General features: G+C 46.0%; 1 protein-coding gene across 2 annotated transcripts in view; it reads right to left on the reverse strand.

The window, feature by feature from the left end:
- The window catches only part of RNPEPL1 (arginyl aminopeptidase like 1), a 31,160-nt gene that overhangs the window by 9,803 nt on the left and 4,569 nt on the right, over positions 1-16,788 (reverse strand). The window contains exons 2-8 of one of the 2 annotated variants that reach the window (XM_081007876.1): positions 12,252-12,392; positions 10,394-10,545; positions 9,378-9,494; positions 7,680-7,915; positions 5,478-5,591; positions 2,628-2,740; positions 734-842 (exon numbers count right to left, since the gene is read on the reverse strand). In XM_081007876.1, coding sequence (XP_080864002.1) covers positions 734-842; positions 2,628-2,740; positions 5,478-5,591; positions 7,680-7,915; positions 9,378-9,494; positions 10,394-10,545; positions 12,252-12,392 — 982 coding nt within the window. Of the gene's footprint in view, positions 1-733; positions 843-2,627; positions 2,741-5,477; positions 5,592-7,667; positions 7,916-9,377; positions 9,495-10,393; positions 10,546-12,251; positions 12,393-16,788 lie in introns of both variants that reach the window. The other variant, XM_081007875.1, reaches the window with a different exon arrangement.

Genomic DNA, 16,788 nt, shown 5'->3' on the forward strand with positions numbered 1-16,788 from the left:
ACAAGAGACTAGGGCCCTGCGGGACTTGACATCTTTCTGCAGAGCCTGCAAGACAGAGCTGTTCCACCAGGCCTTTGGCCAAGGCACAGTCTGAACCCCTCCTTTGGTAATCCTCACAGAACTCTAGCCCAATGGTTGCCATTAATTTGATTTTGAACTGATTTTAGAATGCTGTGTTACTTTTATTGTTGTTAGCTGCTCTGAGCCCAGCTTCGGCTGGGGAGGGTGGGATATAAATAATAATAATAATAATAATAATAATAATAATAATAATTATTATTATTACAGACAACAAGTTCTTCCTGATGTTCTTGTAACTTGAAGCCACTGGTTCAAGTCCTACCCTCTGGAATAACATTAAGCAAGCTTGCTGCGTCTTCCATATGGCAGCCCTTCAGATATTTGAAGATGGCTATCACATATCCTCCCAGTCTCCTCTTTTCCAGGCTAAACATCCCCAGCTCCTTCAATGGTTCTTCATCAGGCTTGGTTTCCAGACCCTTGGTTTCTCCCATCCCATCCCAGCCTCTTTACCACCTGACTGCCAAAGAGGCCCACACAAAACATCATGACTGTGGAGCCGTCCCCTCTCTCTGTCCCTGTCCGAATGGCACAACAGCTGCTGCACTGCAAACCCACGGAATGAAGATGATGCTAGTGCAAAAGCTCCCAGGGTCATTTATTCTCACCGCGCGTCAAGGAAAGCAAAAGCAGCCAATGTGTTCTTCTCTACCTGTTCTGCTCTCAATGCTTTGTTCTTTCAGTTCTGGAAAGAAAGCCAGGAAGGAATCCAAGAGATCTTGGGCCACAACGCTAGTGAACTTGTACTTCTCGATGTAGGCCTGGAAGAGAGCCGGGAGAATGGGTCAAGGAGTTGGCAAGTTTCAGGGGAAAGAGAAAGACAGTTAAGTAGCAAAATCATATAAATAACGGGGAAGGAAGGGCAATAACGGAGAAGGCGAAGGGGGATGGAACAAGCATGCAGAGGAAAAAGTGAGATGCAACAGGTAAGGAAAGTCTATTTCCCACAGGAGACTGCATAGGGGAAAGAGACAGAGAGAGAGAGAGAGAGAGAGGGGGGGGGGGGGAAGGAAGGAAGGAAGGAAGGAAGGAAGGAAGGAAGGAAGGAAGGACTTATGTAAATCCACATTACCACTAACACCCCAAATCATGAAACTCCTTCCTCCTAAAGATTCACTAAGGGACATTCATCTGTCACAAGAACTTCCTTTAAATTATTTGGCACTTCAATCCTTTAGGAAGGCCAGGCTGAATGCAGAAATAAAATATATAATGCTCCAGAAAGTTGTTGGTAATTGGAGAGCAGGGATGCAACTGGCTTGCACAACAGGCAGCATCTCTTGGCGTACATGAACACAAGACTCAGGCTAACGGCAGAATGAGCCTGAAGCCATGCCTGAGAAAACCAGTGGAGATTTATCTAGCATACATTGCCATGTCAGCTGCTTAGATCAGATTAGAACAGTATGCCCCGCTTTTCTATTAAAATATCACTCAGAGCAGCTTACAGTGAAAAACAAAAATACAATATAAGGATACTAAAATGAAATAATCAATGTATTAATATTAAGAACAACAGTAATATATATCCCCGTTCCTGCTCCTCTTGCTGCATCCAGCCCAGCAGTTTCTGGAGCTCTGACTCAGGACCCCTTAAGCATTGCCTCACTTTCCAGGCATCAGCTCTTCACCTGAAGACACCAGCACCAGCCTCTATTTTCTAACTGCTGCTTACTTGATTTCTTCCTTAACACTTGTGGGGATGGGGGGACAAGCAGTGAAAGAGGGGTCTCTGGCAACATGTAGGCCACATTCTCAAGATGGGTGTTTGCCATGAAACCCCTTCTGTCTTGTATTCCTTCTCCACTACCTCCCAACTCATTGCTTTGACCGGTCTTGAAAGACCTACACGGGCTCCCAGTACGTTTCCGAGCACAATTCAAAGTGTTGGTGCTGACCTTTAAAGCCCTAAACGGCCTCAGCCCAGTATACCTGAAGGAGCGTCTCCACCCCCATTGTTCTGCCCGGACACTGAGGTCCAGTGCCGAGGGCCTTCTGGTGGTTCCCTCGCTGCGAGAAGCCAAGTTACAGGGAACCAGGAAAAGGGCCTTCTCGGTAGTGGCACCCACCCTGTGGAATGCCCTCCTATCAGATGCCAAAGAGAAAAACAACTACCAGACTTTTAGAAGACATCTGAAGGCAGCCCTGTTTAGGGAAGCTTTTAATGTTTAATAGACTATTGTATTTTAATATTCTGTTGGAAGCTGCCCAGAGCGGCTGGGGAAACCCAGCCAGATGGGCAGGGTATAAATTTATTATTATTATTATTATTATTATTATTATTATTATTATTATTGACTGAGTTGTTTTAACTGGGACCCTTTGCTGATCTATTTCACTGAGCGGTCTCCTGCAGAGGTATCCTCATCTAACAAACAGCTATTTTCAAGCCCTTGCTTAAAGCATGCCAACTGCCTCTCCTCCTCCTTTTCTAAATTTGACATCCCTCTCTTTCTCCTGGGTGTCTCAAAGGGAAATGCATACAGGCAAGAGTCTCACATACATGCACATGGACACACCCCGCCTCTGAAACCCAAGTTACTAACTCGAAGGAAGGCATCAAAGCGTGCTGGGTCTCCACAGAGCTGAGACAGGTAGTAAACAAAGCAGTAACCTTTCTCGTACGTGAAGAGGTTCATCAGATTGCTAGGATTCACACCTGTAAGAGCGAGGGATGGGGGATAGGCAAGGGGAGGGAAGGAGAGAGAGAGAGAGAGAACACAGTAGTATCTTGGTAAAGCTGCAAGCAAAAATGCCATCAGAAGCTTCCTTGGTCCACAGCTTTTCCCCCTCCTCCTTAGATTACAGTTTTTAATGACTTATTTATACAACATCATCAGTGTCTATGGTGCTCCATAAAGTTTCAGAAGCAAAACATGAAACAGGCCCCTGCAACCCCACATGCCAAGAGTTTGCAATCTAAAGCAGGAAATGGAGAAGGCAAGAGAGAGAGGCATGAATCTGTGGTCACAGCCACACTTCTTCAACCAGGCATTTGGTTGATTAGGATTCTATGGCTTTTAAAATCTGTTTGGGGGGGGGTATTGGCTTATTTTTGTTTTATTATGTATTTTATATTCTCATTTTCTGTTTTTCTGCTGTGAACCACCCTGGGATCTTGGAAAGGAAAGGAAAGGAAAGGAAATCAGGAAGACCAACATTTTAATAAGGAATGGGGGAAATTTATAATTTATCTTAAAAACCATTGTAAACAGCTAAAATTGTTAGTAGGATTGGAATAACACTTGTAGTTTAATGGTGAATTTTGGACACAATGGAGAGGTAAAAGATTTGGATTGTTCTAAAAGATGCAAGAGGAAATGATTAACAATAGGACCCACAAAGGGGAGGAGGGAAATCTAGGAGATTCTTTGGAATCTTGTTTCTATGTCGTATGTTGGATATGTGACTGTAAAATTTTAATCTGAAAACCCCCCACAAATAAATAAATTTATAAAAAGGGAAGGGAAGGAAAATAAAAATAAAATAGCACCCTTGTACCACTTTCATAGTTTCCTCTAAAGGATCTTGGGTACTGCAGTTTGTTAAGGGTCTCCTAAGAATTCTCATCACTCTTTACAAACTACAGTTTCCAGGGTCACTTGGGAGAAGCCACAGCTGTGAAAGTGGCGTAAGAGTGTTTCCTGGAGGAAGCACACAAAGAAGGGCCTCAGATGGTGATCACAGGGTCTGGGTTGGTTCATATGGGGAGAGGAGGTCCTTGAGGTATTACCATCAAGTTATCTAGCAGTTAGGCCTTAGTAATCTCCTGGGGTTCTTACAGTGCAATCCTACAGAGTTCAGTGGGGCTTAGGCTTACTGTCAGGCAGTAAGCACAATTCCAAGTGTTGGTGTTGACTTTTAAGGCCCTAAACTGCCTCGACCCAGCATACCTGAAGGAGCGTCTCCACCCCCTATCGTTCTACCTGGACGCTGAGGTCCAGTGCCGAGGGCCTTCTGGCAGTTCCCTCACTGCGAGAAGCAAAGCTACAGGGAACCAGGCAGAGGGCCTTCTCGGTAGTGGCACCTGCCCTGTGGAACGCCCTCCCATCAGATGTCAAAGAGATAAACAACTACCGTATTTTTCACTCTATAAGACACACTTTTTCCCTCCTAAAAAGAGGGAATATAGGCTGCACAGCTATCCCAGAAGCCAGAACGGCAAGAGGGATCGCTGTGCAGCGATCCCACTTGTTGTTCTAGCTTCTGGCTTAACCGCGCGAAGCCTCTTCAGGGCAGGGGGAGCCTTCATCCCGCTGCCCTGAAGAGGCTTCTTGCGGCTATCCCAGAAGCCAGAACAGTGAGAGGGATCGCTGCGCAGCGATCCCTCTTGCTGTTCTGGCTTCTGGGATTCAGAATATTTTTTTTCTTGTTTTCCTCCTCCAAAAACCAGGTGCGTCTTATGGTCTGGTGTGTCTTATGGAGCGAAAAATACAGTACCTGACATTTAGTAAAGGTAAAGGTACCCCTGCCCGTACGGGCCAGTCGTGACCGACTCTAGGGTTGTGCGCTCATCTCACTTAAGAGGCCGGGAGCTGGCGCCGTCCGAAGACACTTCCGGGTCACGTGGCCAGCGTGACGAAGCTGCACTGGTGAGCCAGCACCAGTGCCGCACACGGAAACGCTGTTTACCTTCCCGCTATAGAGCGGTACCTATTTATCTACTTGCACTTAGGGGTGCTTTCGAAATACTAGGTGGGCAGGAGCTGGGACCGAACGACGGGAGCTCACCCTGCCGCGGGGATTCGAACCGCCGATCTTACGATCAGCAAGTCCTAGGCACTGAGGTTTTACCCACAGCGCCACCCGCGTCCTGACATTTAGAAGACATCTGAAGGCAGCCCTGTTCAGGGAAGTTTTTAACATGTGACATTTTGATGTATTTTTAATCCTTGTTGGAAGCCGCCCAGAGTGGCTGGGGAAACCCAGCCAGATGGGCTGGGTACAAATAATAAATTATTACGATTAGTAGTAAGGATTGCAGCCTTATAGACCCTTCTGTAGTCAAAGAATGTAAAGAAGCAGGGAGATGAGGGAAAGAAGGGAACCCGGCAATGCAGGGGCGTGTTGTGGGACTGAAATCCAAAATAACCACCTCCATACTTTATCGCGAAAGCTCGTTGCCTGCCCCTAATTTAGAGCAGCATTTTGATAACAACTTCCACTGTGCTGTGATATTTCATGCTTGGCCTCTCTCTGCGACACTGAATTCGCTTAGTGGAACTGACCCAAGATGCAGCCACCTATTTCAGGCTTCCAGGGGTGGAGGGTTGGGATGAGATTACAGCCATGATAGCAGAAGCTCATGCATAACAGGAAGCCAGAGATGGTCAGGGTGAGCCGGCCTGTTTTATAAAAGCAGAGACCCAGCCGGCTAATCTCAACGCAGGACATACCTGGCTCCAGCTTCACCTGAAGCTTGCTAACAGGGTTGTCCTCCCCAAGGAGCTTCATCTGCCTGTGGAGGGCATCAAGGCGGAAGGCAGTCTCCAGGCACGTAAAGGCAGCACCTGCACACGAAAACAAAATGTATTGGTGCCTGAAGCCTGCAGCCAAAAATCTGTCTGTGCATTTCAAATATACATGTGGACTTCAGCTTCCCTTCCCGTTGCAGCTCCTAGCCACCTCTTTTCTCTGATCATTCTCTCTCCCAGTCCCTCTGGCCCTCTCACACACCTCTCGTGGCCTTCTGCTTTTGCCTTCCCTCCTCTGGACCGCTCCCAGTTCCAAACCCCATTTCCTAACCTCCCTGTGACCCACCCTGCTCTCTTCACGGGACCTCACCATTCTGACCCAGTCCTTGCTACCATCTGAACAGCTCACCCACTGGCAGACTGTCCCCACCCTTCTGTGACATCATGGAAGGCCACCCAAACACTACAAGAAGCTACATTGCCAAATTGCAAAACCCTTCAATCTTGGCATTATAATTAAGATTCAGGGAAAGAAATTAGTTCATTCAGCCTTACAACAATTTTACAGAGAAGGGGTGGGCACACTTCAGGTTTGTGGCATCTGCTTCCTCTGTTTTTCACTAAAACCCCAAGGGAACCCAACTGGAGCCAACTGCAAAATAGTGGGTAGGATATAGACTTGGAATCGGTGCAAGGTACCTCTGAGCACACGCTTAGCCCAGGAATTTATATCCAGAACCTCAACTGAGCTCATAGTCCTTCCACAGAAAAATCCGCTCCTGGTTTCCCCCCAAAGCTTTCTTTAGTTCAGCAGCTTAATTTAGAGAATTCTGATCTACTGCAGATTGTCCAGACATTTACCAGTTGATTGTAATCAATCTTCTGCCCACAACTGCTGTGAAGTAGGTCACTGCTTCAGGAACTGGTGAAATGAAGGCCAAGAGCAAGCAGCTAATCTGAGATAAATGACCAAGTTGAAATCCTGGGCTTCCCAAGAAACGCCCAGTGTTCAGCAGAGGAGATGGCACAGGATCTCAAGGAAGCAGGTGATGGAATGGTGTAAACTTTAGGGCTGTCACCCTAAAGGCAATTTTAAATCAAGTTATGTGACAGCTGCTACCACATGTTGAGCTGTTCAAGTGCATCACATAAACTGGGACATTTTCTGCAATGGAACTGGAAACCTTTTTGTGTATCAGTTAACCAAGAATCAAGCTGCAACCCACAATTCATCGACTCCAGAGTAGTCTCATTAAAATTCAGTTGTTTCCGTTTCAATCTCTCCTCTGATTTCCTATCTTATTTGTCTTCAGAGGTCAAGGTTGGGTATGATTAAAAGACTGTGAGAGCAGGATTCTTGGTTCGGTACATATAAATAGATGGAGGGGGAATTTTGCTTGATTACATGTGTGCTGATGTACCATTTGATTAAACAGAAAGAAAAAAGGTTAACAGCAATTGTGAGATGATACAGGATTGCAGGACTCTGCAACCTGACTACCCTTCTAGAATTCACGTACCGAGACAAAATACTGAAGCAACTTTTTTTAAAGCTAGTTCCGGACTAGTTAAGCTTCTCTCTTCTTGCCCTTGGGATACTGCTTAAACAGCCCTCGTGTTAACTGTAAGGTTGTTATTGCATTTCACCAGATCTTAACCTATTATAGTATTTTTAAGAATGGATTCCAAATGTCACTGAATTTGTCCATGACAAGTCTGCGTTTATATGCAAGTTGTTCACACGTTGCAAGTTTGTGTAAGTCTTCAATCCAATCGTAGAAGGGAATTAGGGCTACTCTTGAGGCGGGATCTAAAACCCACTTCAAATAATGGTTTCAGATCTTGATTAAATAATGATGGCTTTCGCCAAAGGACTGACAAACTGCTTTATGGACGTCGGGAGACGAAGGGGAAATTTGCTCCTGGGAGGGGAGGAGCCGTGGGGAGGTATCTTGAGCCTGGCTTCCAATTTGTTGAGAATGGTTATTTGGGAAGTATCAGGAGCTCCAAAAGATCTAGAGCATCAGGATTGCAGCTCCCTGATGCTTGGTTAGAAACTGTAGATGCTATAAGAATGGCAGCTCTTGAGGGCCCCTGCTAACGGCACCCAGGTTGCTGAAACAAGTTCTTCTTTTCAAATGATGTAAACAAGGTCACGGAAGCGCCACCTACCCTGCCGCTTACCATAGGTCTCAGTGGTGATCCGGCGCTGAGCGTAAGTGGCCAGCCCCTCGCTCAGCCACATCTCTTCCCACGTGGCATTGGTGACGGCGTTGCCAAACCAGCTGTGGGCCACTTCGTGGATGACATCGATGATGAGGAATTCGTCGCTCTCCAGGATGGAAGAGATTATGAAGGTGAGGCAGGGGTTCTCCATGGCGACAATGGGGAAAGAGGGAGGAAGGAAAACGATGTCGTACCTGGAAGGGGCAAGGAGGGGGCGGGGAGGATGCAGGTCACTCTCAGGACCTTGGAGCCATAATTCTCACAATTGTGAGGAAATGCATAGAGGAGTCCTCCTTCCCAGCAGTGGAGGACTTTGGGCTCTCAATTTCAGCAGCGCCCTGTGAGAGCCTCTCGAGCTCTGTTCTAAAGCATTGTTTTGGTGCCCCAGTGCGACCTCACCAATCACGCCACCCTAAAACTGCCTGTTCCCAGTCTCTCCTAGCCCATCTGTGCACTCTGGGTGCAGTGGGAGAAAAACTGCCATTTAAGCGGTAGGGTTGGCTGTATGTTACACATCCACCACTTCTCAAAGGAGCTGAGAGCGGCAAACCTGAGATTTTCCCATGTTATGGGGGTAGATTAAGACAGGGACTGGCTTTGTGCAAGGACTCAAGCCCTGTAACACACTGCACAAAATCAGTTCTGGAGTTCCTTTATAATGGCACACAATCCAATGGACTCGCCCCTTATTTATCACAGTCTTTCTACTTGCAGAAGGAGAATGAAAGAATAATGCAGCCCTCCACAGCTACGGCAATGCCTCCCCTCCCACATTCACCTGCCACAATTTAAGAAGAATGTTGACAAGCTGGAACGTGTGCAAAGGAGGGCAACCCAGATGATCAAGGATCTGGAAATCAAGCCATATGAGGAGCAGTTGAGGGAATTGGGTATGTTTAGCCTGGTAAAGGGGAGACTGGGAGGAGATAGGATAGCCGTCTTCAAATATCTGAAGGGCTGTCACATGGAAGATGGAGAAAACTTGTTTTCTGCTGCTCTGGATGGTAGGACCCGAACCAATGGATTCAAGTTACAAGTAAGGAGATTCCGACTAAACATCAGGAAGAAATTTCTGGCAGTAAGAGATTTTCAACAGTGGAATGGACTCCTTCAGAAAATGGTGAGCTCTCCTTCTTCGGAGATTTTTAAGCAGAGATTGGATGGCCGTCTGTCATGGCTGCTTTCGTTGAGATTCCTGCATTGCAGGGGGTTGGACTAGATGACCCTCAGGGTCCCTTCCAACTCTATAATTCTATTCTATGATTCTATGACTCCATGAAGAGCCTTGAACAACTGTTGTATTCTTGACTGAGGGAGGCTCATTATAACCCTTTGAAAAACCACCATTTAAAAGTCTAACATTTCACCCATTAGCTCTGGATTCTGATCCTTTTGCACTCTGTGTCAGAATGAGCCAGACTTTATATTATTCCAAGTTTTCTGTGCAAGGAAACAGCGTGCTCACAATTTGTCAAAGCACCCTTAACTTCAGAATAAAACCCTTCCGGATGAGGCACCCATTGGACACCTGATACCATTCTTGGTACCCAAGAGGTGCGGGTGGCAGGCTAGAAAAGAGGCCCTTGGAACTCCTGAATCACTGCCTCTACGGATACCTTCAATTTTATTCCAAAAGCGTGAATGCACCAAACCTACCTTCCCCATATATAGGGCCCATAGAGGCTCTCTGCAGCGCTGAGCCAGCGCTCAACCCGACCCGAGAGTTTGCTGATAGCTGTTGACAGCAGGCATGGTTCCGCCCACACTTTGCTCCTGTTACAAAGACAGCAACAGTCAACTCACTGACTTCATGCTGGTTCCGCCATTCATATCATTCACTAGTGATTTTGGATCCCTGTTACGAAAACTAAAATAGACATTTGCAGACAATTTCAAGGTCTAAGTCAGGAGTTGTCAGCCTGGTCTCTACCGCTCAATAGTGGGCATTTCAGGATTCTAGGGGGGTGGTAGGGGGTTCTACAGAACAAGCTGAATCCTCCTTCCATTGATCACTGGTGGGCGGTAAGGAAATTTAACCACCAAGAAAGATGCATTAGTGGGCGGTAGGATAAAAAGGTTGACTACCCCTGGTCTAAGTAAAGTTCCTGATTGATGATTAGGCAAAAGCCGCAAATATTTTCCTGGATATGGAGATGCCACACTGTGTGGCAGGTGTCTTGTGGCACAACTAGTCAGCAGTGTTCAAGCTGCACAGGTCTGATCTACAAGTGTGCCATGTCCCATGTCACCAGGAACGGCTTTTTCTGATCCATCCGGCTCAATGACTTCCAAGCACAAGCCTTGCATTTACGTATTAGCCTGGTTGCAGCAGGCGAGCAAGCGGGCTGGTGGAGGAGGCATAGATTGCTCCATCCTTCCTCGACCAGTCCACTTGGTTTCTGTGACAGAAACCATGAGAAGGAAAGTCTATTCCTCCACCACCAGCATGGAAATGCAACAGGCCAGAGGAAGGCACCTGGATCACTCTATCCCTTCTCCACCACTCTGCTCAGTGGGAAGCAGTTTTCTACTCTTCCACCACCAGCACAAAAATGCATGTAGTAAAAGAACATTGAAAACATGCAGGCTAATGAACTTTGTGGGCACATTTGAAAGGCTGCTAAAGCAGCTCCTCACAACGAGCACAGATCAGGCAGACAAAAGTAGCTTACCTAGGACCAATGTCTGCAGGTACAAGGTCCCCTGCCACCAGTGCCACAAGGTAAGCAGGAATTGGGTATTCCATGTAGAACTGATAGGTGCCCTCTTCTTCCTCATAGGTGCTTTGGGTAGCACTCATCAACACTTGCATACCTGCAGGAGCCTGGGAAACAAGCAACGGGCTGTCAGGATGCTCTACGGGCCAAGGAGACTAAGAGCTGGTTTGCACAACACTCAGTTGCCTAGTCTGCACATCCCAGCAAGCTAAACTGTGGCTTACCAGGACTGTGTGCAAACATGCAGAGTCCTGGAGAGGAGCAAGCACAGCCGCTTTGCTCTTCCCTGATCCTTTTTGTTTTTTCTTGTGCTGCGCTGAGCTAAGCCAAGGTTTGACTTGGCATGACATCCAAACACAAGAAGGGCTCTAACTCAGGGGCAGAGGATCTGTTTTGCCTGCACAAGATCCCAGGTTCAATCCTTGGTGGCTCCAGGTAAGGCTGGGGAAGTCTCCCTGTTTAAACCCTGGAAAGTCACTGCCAGTCTGTGCTGACAATACTGAGCTAGATAAACAAGGCAGCTTCCCTTGTTCCTATGGGGTGAAGCTCGCTCCTCTAACCACAAACTGTAGCAAAGGCTTTTTCTTGACTAGTGCTTGCAGTTGGTAAGGAGAGAGTTTAACTACAAGTCTGAGTTTGGACAACAGGCTAAGCCAAACCTGGGCTTAGTTCAGCCCAGTGCAGGAGCAAAACCGAAAAAGGAGTGGGGAGCAGCTGTGAGTTCTTCTCTGGGAACTCACACATTCACCGCTGTTTGGTGACATGCAAACCAGGCAAATGTGAACTAAAAAAAATAGAAATTGCCCATGCAATCCAAATTCCTAAGATAAACGGAACTCTATATAAACTGTGAAAAATGAGAAGATTTCCATAATTTATCCAAGTCTGCATAACTTTTTGTTGCTCTGCTAGTCACTGGTAGGTCAAAAGAGCAGTAAAGGGCACTAAAGCCCCAGCTCGTACCATTGGGAAATCCTTCCTGCCAACCCTCTGGCATCTGAGATAACAACAACAAGAGATTAGACAGCCGGACAGCTTTTTCTAGGAAGGATATTCAAGAGGTGTGAGCAGTATCAGTTGAAGCAAGGTGTCTCTGCCCTAGCCTGGGGTGAGAAGAAGGGGAGATTGTGACCCACTAATATACCAACTAGCCAGTTTCTCATGGACCAGTATTGTCAGCCTTTCAAAAAGGATGCTGAATCAGACTTCAATTTGAATGTCAGGCAGCTACATTTGTGAGAGAGTGTTAAAAGCATTTAACGCAAATTAGTTATGCCTTAAGACAGCCTCAGTGTGTACTCTTGCTTTTTAAAATTTAAAGCACACCCGTGGACCGCAGGGGTTCTAGTAATAAACAAAACAAAAAAGCAATCCCGCACAAGTCTGAAGTCAGCTCAGCCTAATCCTCCAAGCACTTGAGTGAACAAGGAGACACAGATCAAAGTCTCTTGTGCTGATTGAAATGAATCAAGAGGTATAAAAGACAGTGGCTCATGGATGCCCAAAGTGATATTTATTTCAGAATCCAACTCCTGAAGAAAAAGAACCAGAGTTCTTTGGGAAGGGGGGGGGATGCTTAGAACCTGACTGCCTACCTGCACATGGCCTTCTGGCAACAGACCCAGCAGATAAAGGAAAAGTTGTTAGCCAAACACCCATCCCAGAAGTATTCATATGGTATAAGGGAAAGCACCAAACTTTTCCCCCGAGCAGGTCTGTTCAGACAGATCCCAACATTTCACAGAGCACAGCAACCTGAACGACTGTTCCTCCTCCCTAAGGAAACGGTGGTTTGTTACAGGCTTCCTCCTACCTTGACAATGGCGGAGTAAGTACATTTCACAGCTGGCGTGTCAAAACAGGGGAAGAAGGAGCGGTTGCACACGGAATGGCCTTGCGTGAAGACGAATGGCTTGGCGTTGCCGTAGGTCAGCTCGGGATCCAGCCACCAGATCTAATGGAAGCAACAAGAAGGAATGTGTGAGAAATGACAGTAATAAAAGCAACGGCCGTAAGAGAGCAGAGAGTATTTTTTAAAAGAGTGAGACGAGTTTCATTTTATTAAACTGCACACATCACTCATGAGGGAAGAGGAGAGGGAGGCAGACAAGCTGGCAAATACCCCACCCTGTGTCTGTCCATGAGTAAGCCAGACTGTGTCCTTTTCTACCACCAACATTGGCACAACCGTAGTGGAGGGCCAACCAACTGCCCTGTATGAAAGTGAACCAGGAGAGGCAGGCAAAGAAACCATTGCAGTTTATCCATGTTGAAAGCTGTCTAATTGTTAATAGTTAATTACCATATTTTTTGCTCTATAAGACGCAACAGACCATAAGACGCACCTAGTTTTTGGAGAAGGAAAACAAGAAAAAAAATATTCTGAATCCCAGAAGCCAGAATAGCAAGAGGGATCGCTGCGCAGCGAAAGCAGCAATCGCTCTTGCTGTTCTGGCTTCTGGGATAGCTGCGCAGCCTGCATTCGCTCCATAAGACGCACACACATTTCCCCTTACTTTTTAGGAGGGAAAAAGTGAGTCTTATAGAGCAAAAAATACGGTACTTAGCCAGTCCGTACCACTACTACTTAACACACCAGAAGGAATGGCTCCTCCCAGACGTACCTCATCACCACTTCAGATCACCAATTCTTTGCTCTACCAAACTCAACTGCCTTGAGGAAACATACCTAATGCCATCTCTGCATGCTTTTTGCCAGCATGCTCAAGCATCAATTTTTGTTCAAGAAAGGTGTTTAAAATAACACTCACAGAGGCCCAAGCTGGTGTCATTTCCACATTGCTGCTGCTAGTTTTGAAGTATTGTTCTGTTTGTAACAGGTATTTTGTTTTAATTGCTTGATTCATGACTTTAGGCATTCTATCAAAAAGTAAGCTTTATAAATAAAAATGAATATTCAGAGGGCATCAACAAGTCAAAGGCTGGCTGGTTTCTTCCGAATAGGCTTCTTTATCCCACACTTTCCCTTCATGTGTGCTTGAAGGTTTTCCGTTTTATCTGCCATGCATCTGCTCTGATTTCACAAACCAGAATAATAGCACGTCTCTCTATGCTTGATTTGTAGCAAAGAAATAACTTCTCTGTGTAATTGCAGGCAAGTTTTCCCCCCATGTGATTGTTCTTCTCAGCAACTCTGGCTCACCTGACCTTACCATAACCGGAATCCACCGCACTGGACTAACCTGCACTGGTGGCATCACAATGTGTACAAGTGCCATTAGAAACAGAATTAAAATGCAATGCCAAAAACAGCAGCAGGACTTACATATATGCCTAATTTCTACATACACAGCAAGCCTTGCTCACAGTGAATCCAGATGGCCCTTAGCCACGTGGTAACTTAACCTTTGCTTCTGCCATCCAGATGTTTGGACTATTAGTTATTATTTTTATTTATTAAATTTGTATACTGCCCCACACCCATAGATCTCAGAGTGGTTCAACTATAACTCCCACCAGCACAAGAACATAGGAAAAGCTCTCTTATACTAAGAATGGAAGCCCTTTTTGGACTATCTCAGGAAATATTATAGTTTGATGAACTCGCAAGCAGGATCTGAAATGTGAGCAACAGAAGGAATTGGAGAATATAGTATTGATATATTGGTATAAGAAGGTATTGTGCAGAAAGCGGGGGACTGAAACACAATGGAAAATGGGGCAGGAAGTTGAGAAAAGTTAAAATTATTATGTATTGAAGTATATACGTCCAACTTTTGAAAATTCAATGAAATTATTACAAAGCAAGCTACCTCATAGTGAACCAAGCCACTGGTCCACCTTGCTCAGTACTGCCCACACTGACTGGCAGCAGCTATAAAGAGTTTCAAGCAGGGGGTGTTCCAGGCCATACCTGGAGATGCCAGCGACTGAACCTGAGACTTTCAGCATGCAAAGCAGATAGCTAGACTGGCTGGAGGTGCTGAGAATTGTAGTTCCAAAGATCCGGAGAGGACCAGGTTGGTAACTTTCCACAGTGTGCATGCAGTCAGCTGGCAGCCTGGTCATCTGTCCTACCCTGCCAAGTGGTGCAGAGAATCTGACTATATTCCTGCCCTTAATCAGAAACCCAGAGGAACAGTAAGAGTTTCCTCACTTATCCGCACACCACAGAGCCAACAGTGTGACGTGGCAGCTAAAAAAGCCAATGCAATTCTGGGCTGCATCAATAGGAGTATAGCATCTAGATCAAGGGAAGTAATAGTGCCACTGTATTCTGCTCTGGTCAGACCTCACCTGGAGTACTGTGTCCAGTTCTGGGCACCACAGTTCAAGAAGGACACTGACAAACTGGAACGTGTCCAGAGGAGGGCAACCAAAATGGTCAAAGGCCTGGAAACGATGCCTTATGAGGAACGGCTAAGGGAGCTGGGCATGTTTAGCCTGGAGAAGAGGAGGTTAAGGGGTGATATGATAGCCATGTTCAAATATATACAAGGATGTCACATAGAGGAGAGAGAAAGGTTGTTTTCTGCTGCTCCAGAGAAGCGGACACGGAGCAATGGATCCAAACTACAAGAAAGAAGAAAGAAGATTCCACCTAAACATTAGGAAGAACATCCTGACAGTAAGAGCTGTTCGACAGTGGAATTTGCTGCCAAGGAGTGTGGTGGAGTCTTCTTCTTTGGAGGTCTTTAAGCAGAGGCTTGACAACCATATGTCAGGAGTGCTCTGATGGTGTTTCCTGCTTGGCAGGGGGTTGGACTCGATGGCCCTTGTGGTCTCTTCCAACTCTATGATTCTATGATTCTATGATTCTAGATCAGCAAAGGGAAAGTACTGAAAAGGCTGCTGCTACCTCTCGGCTTCCAGCACCAAGCCTGTTGGCAGCCACATCATGGACTTGGCATCAAAGGAATTATGCATGGTAAAAAACACATTACATTTTACATTATTTTACTGATTCAATGAGTAATCTTTCCGTTGGAAGAAATAATCCAGGAGTCGTCCCAAACTAGGTTGCCCAGGTTCCAGACACAGACCAACCCTCTCTCCCTTGGCCCTCAATCATAGCTGCATGTTGGGCCAACTGTGACACTGGCAGCCAGCTGACCAATCCCCTCTCTTCGCCCTCTCCCTATTTTTTAAAATTCCAAGCTCTAAACAGGACAGAGAGATTCAAGCATGCCATTCATTTAGTGGGCATCTAGCTAGTTCCAAAATGTTTCAATCTCAAGGCTACAAGCCGATTTTATATATATATTGGGACTTTTACAGTAAAGACAGTTCAAGCCTTCCTACAAATCTGCGCTTTACGCAAAACAGCACAAGGAGAAATGAAACGCTCATAAAATGTGTGCCTTGTTCACTTGGAAAGAACAGCAAGGGAGGAGTGCAGAGAAACAGAAGGAAATTAATCCAGAGCTGTGTCAACATTTCGAACGAAATGGCACAGAGGTCTCCAGCTGTCTTGACCACGGGCAGCCTTCCAAGAGGCAGCACAGAGAAAAGGCCTTTCCACTGCCCTCTTTTTAGAACCTGGTGGACAAGCATGGCTTGTTCCATTGTCATGAAAAGCACACAACAGTAAAGATAAGAAGTTCAATTGTCCGATTATCACAAAGAGAGAGAAAAAGATTTAAGAGAAAAATGCCAACCATTTATGGATAGCTGCTCCTAAGTGGGTTAAAGCCCTATTTTCTCGACCTCACCTATCAAACAGGGTGATGAGGAAAGGCCCTGAGGATTTGAAATAAGGGTGGGGAAATCTAAGTAAATACTATATTGTCCAACAGTTGATTTCAAACAGATGGGTACGAGCAAATAAATTCCAGCACAAAAAAGGATGATGGCCAAAGGCAACAGACTCTGTCATCCCAGGGAGGGGAGGGAACTGCCTCAAGAGTTAGCCTCAGCATTGTATAAGACCCAGTGCTTTGTTGTGGTGCACGATGCTATGGAGAGTGCTGGCCCTGTGCAACTAATCACCAAAGTATGTAAAAATAAAAAAGGGAATTATAGCTGTGCAACCCTCAAAGAGCCTTAGGCCACCCTACATCCACATGATCAGGAGACTGTTCCCTTTGAGACACTCTAGAACTGTGTCCAACCCAATGTTTTGTTTGCCACATTGCTCTCATGGCAGTATATGCAGAAATTAATAAGGAACTGGGAGTGCACCCCCCAAATTAAGCTTTGGGGCATCATATACCACACACCCACCTCCAGAAGAGTGGTATCTCTGAGACACCAGAACACTGTGTCCACCCGGTGTCATTTCTGAACAATTCACCGAAAAGTATGCTAGACCTACATCGAGAACTGCCTGATATATGTGGAAATGAGTAAGAAACTGGGATTGTGCACCCCACAAACCAAGAGACTATCAC

Source organism: Podarcis pityusensis (assembly GCF_964106645.2).
Source record: "Podarcis pityusensis genome assembly, chromosome: 5".
In the NCBI taxonomy this organism is placed as follows: domain Eukaryota; kingdom Metazoa; phylum Chordata; class Lepidosauria; order Squamata; family Lacertidae; genus Podarcis; species Podarcis pityusensis.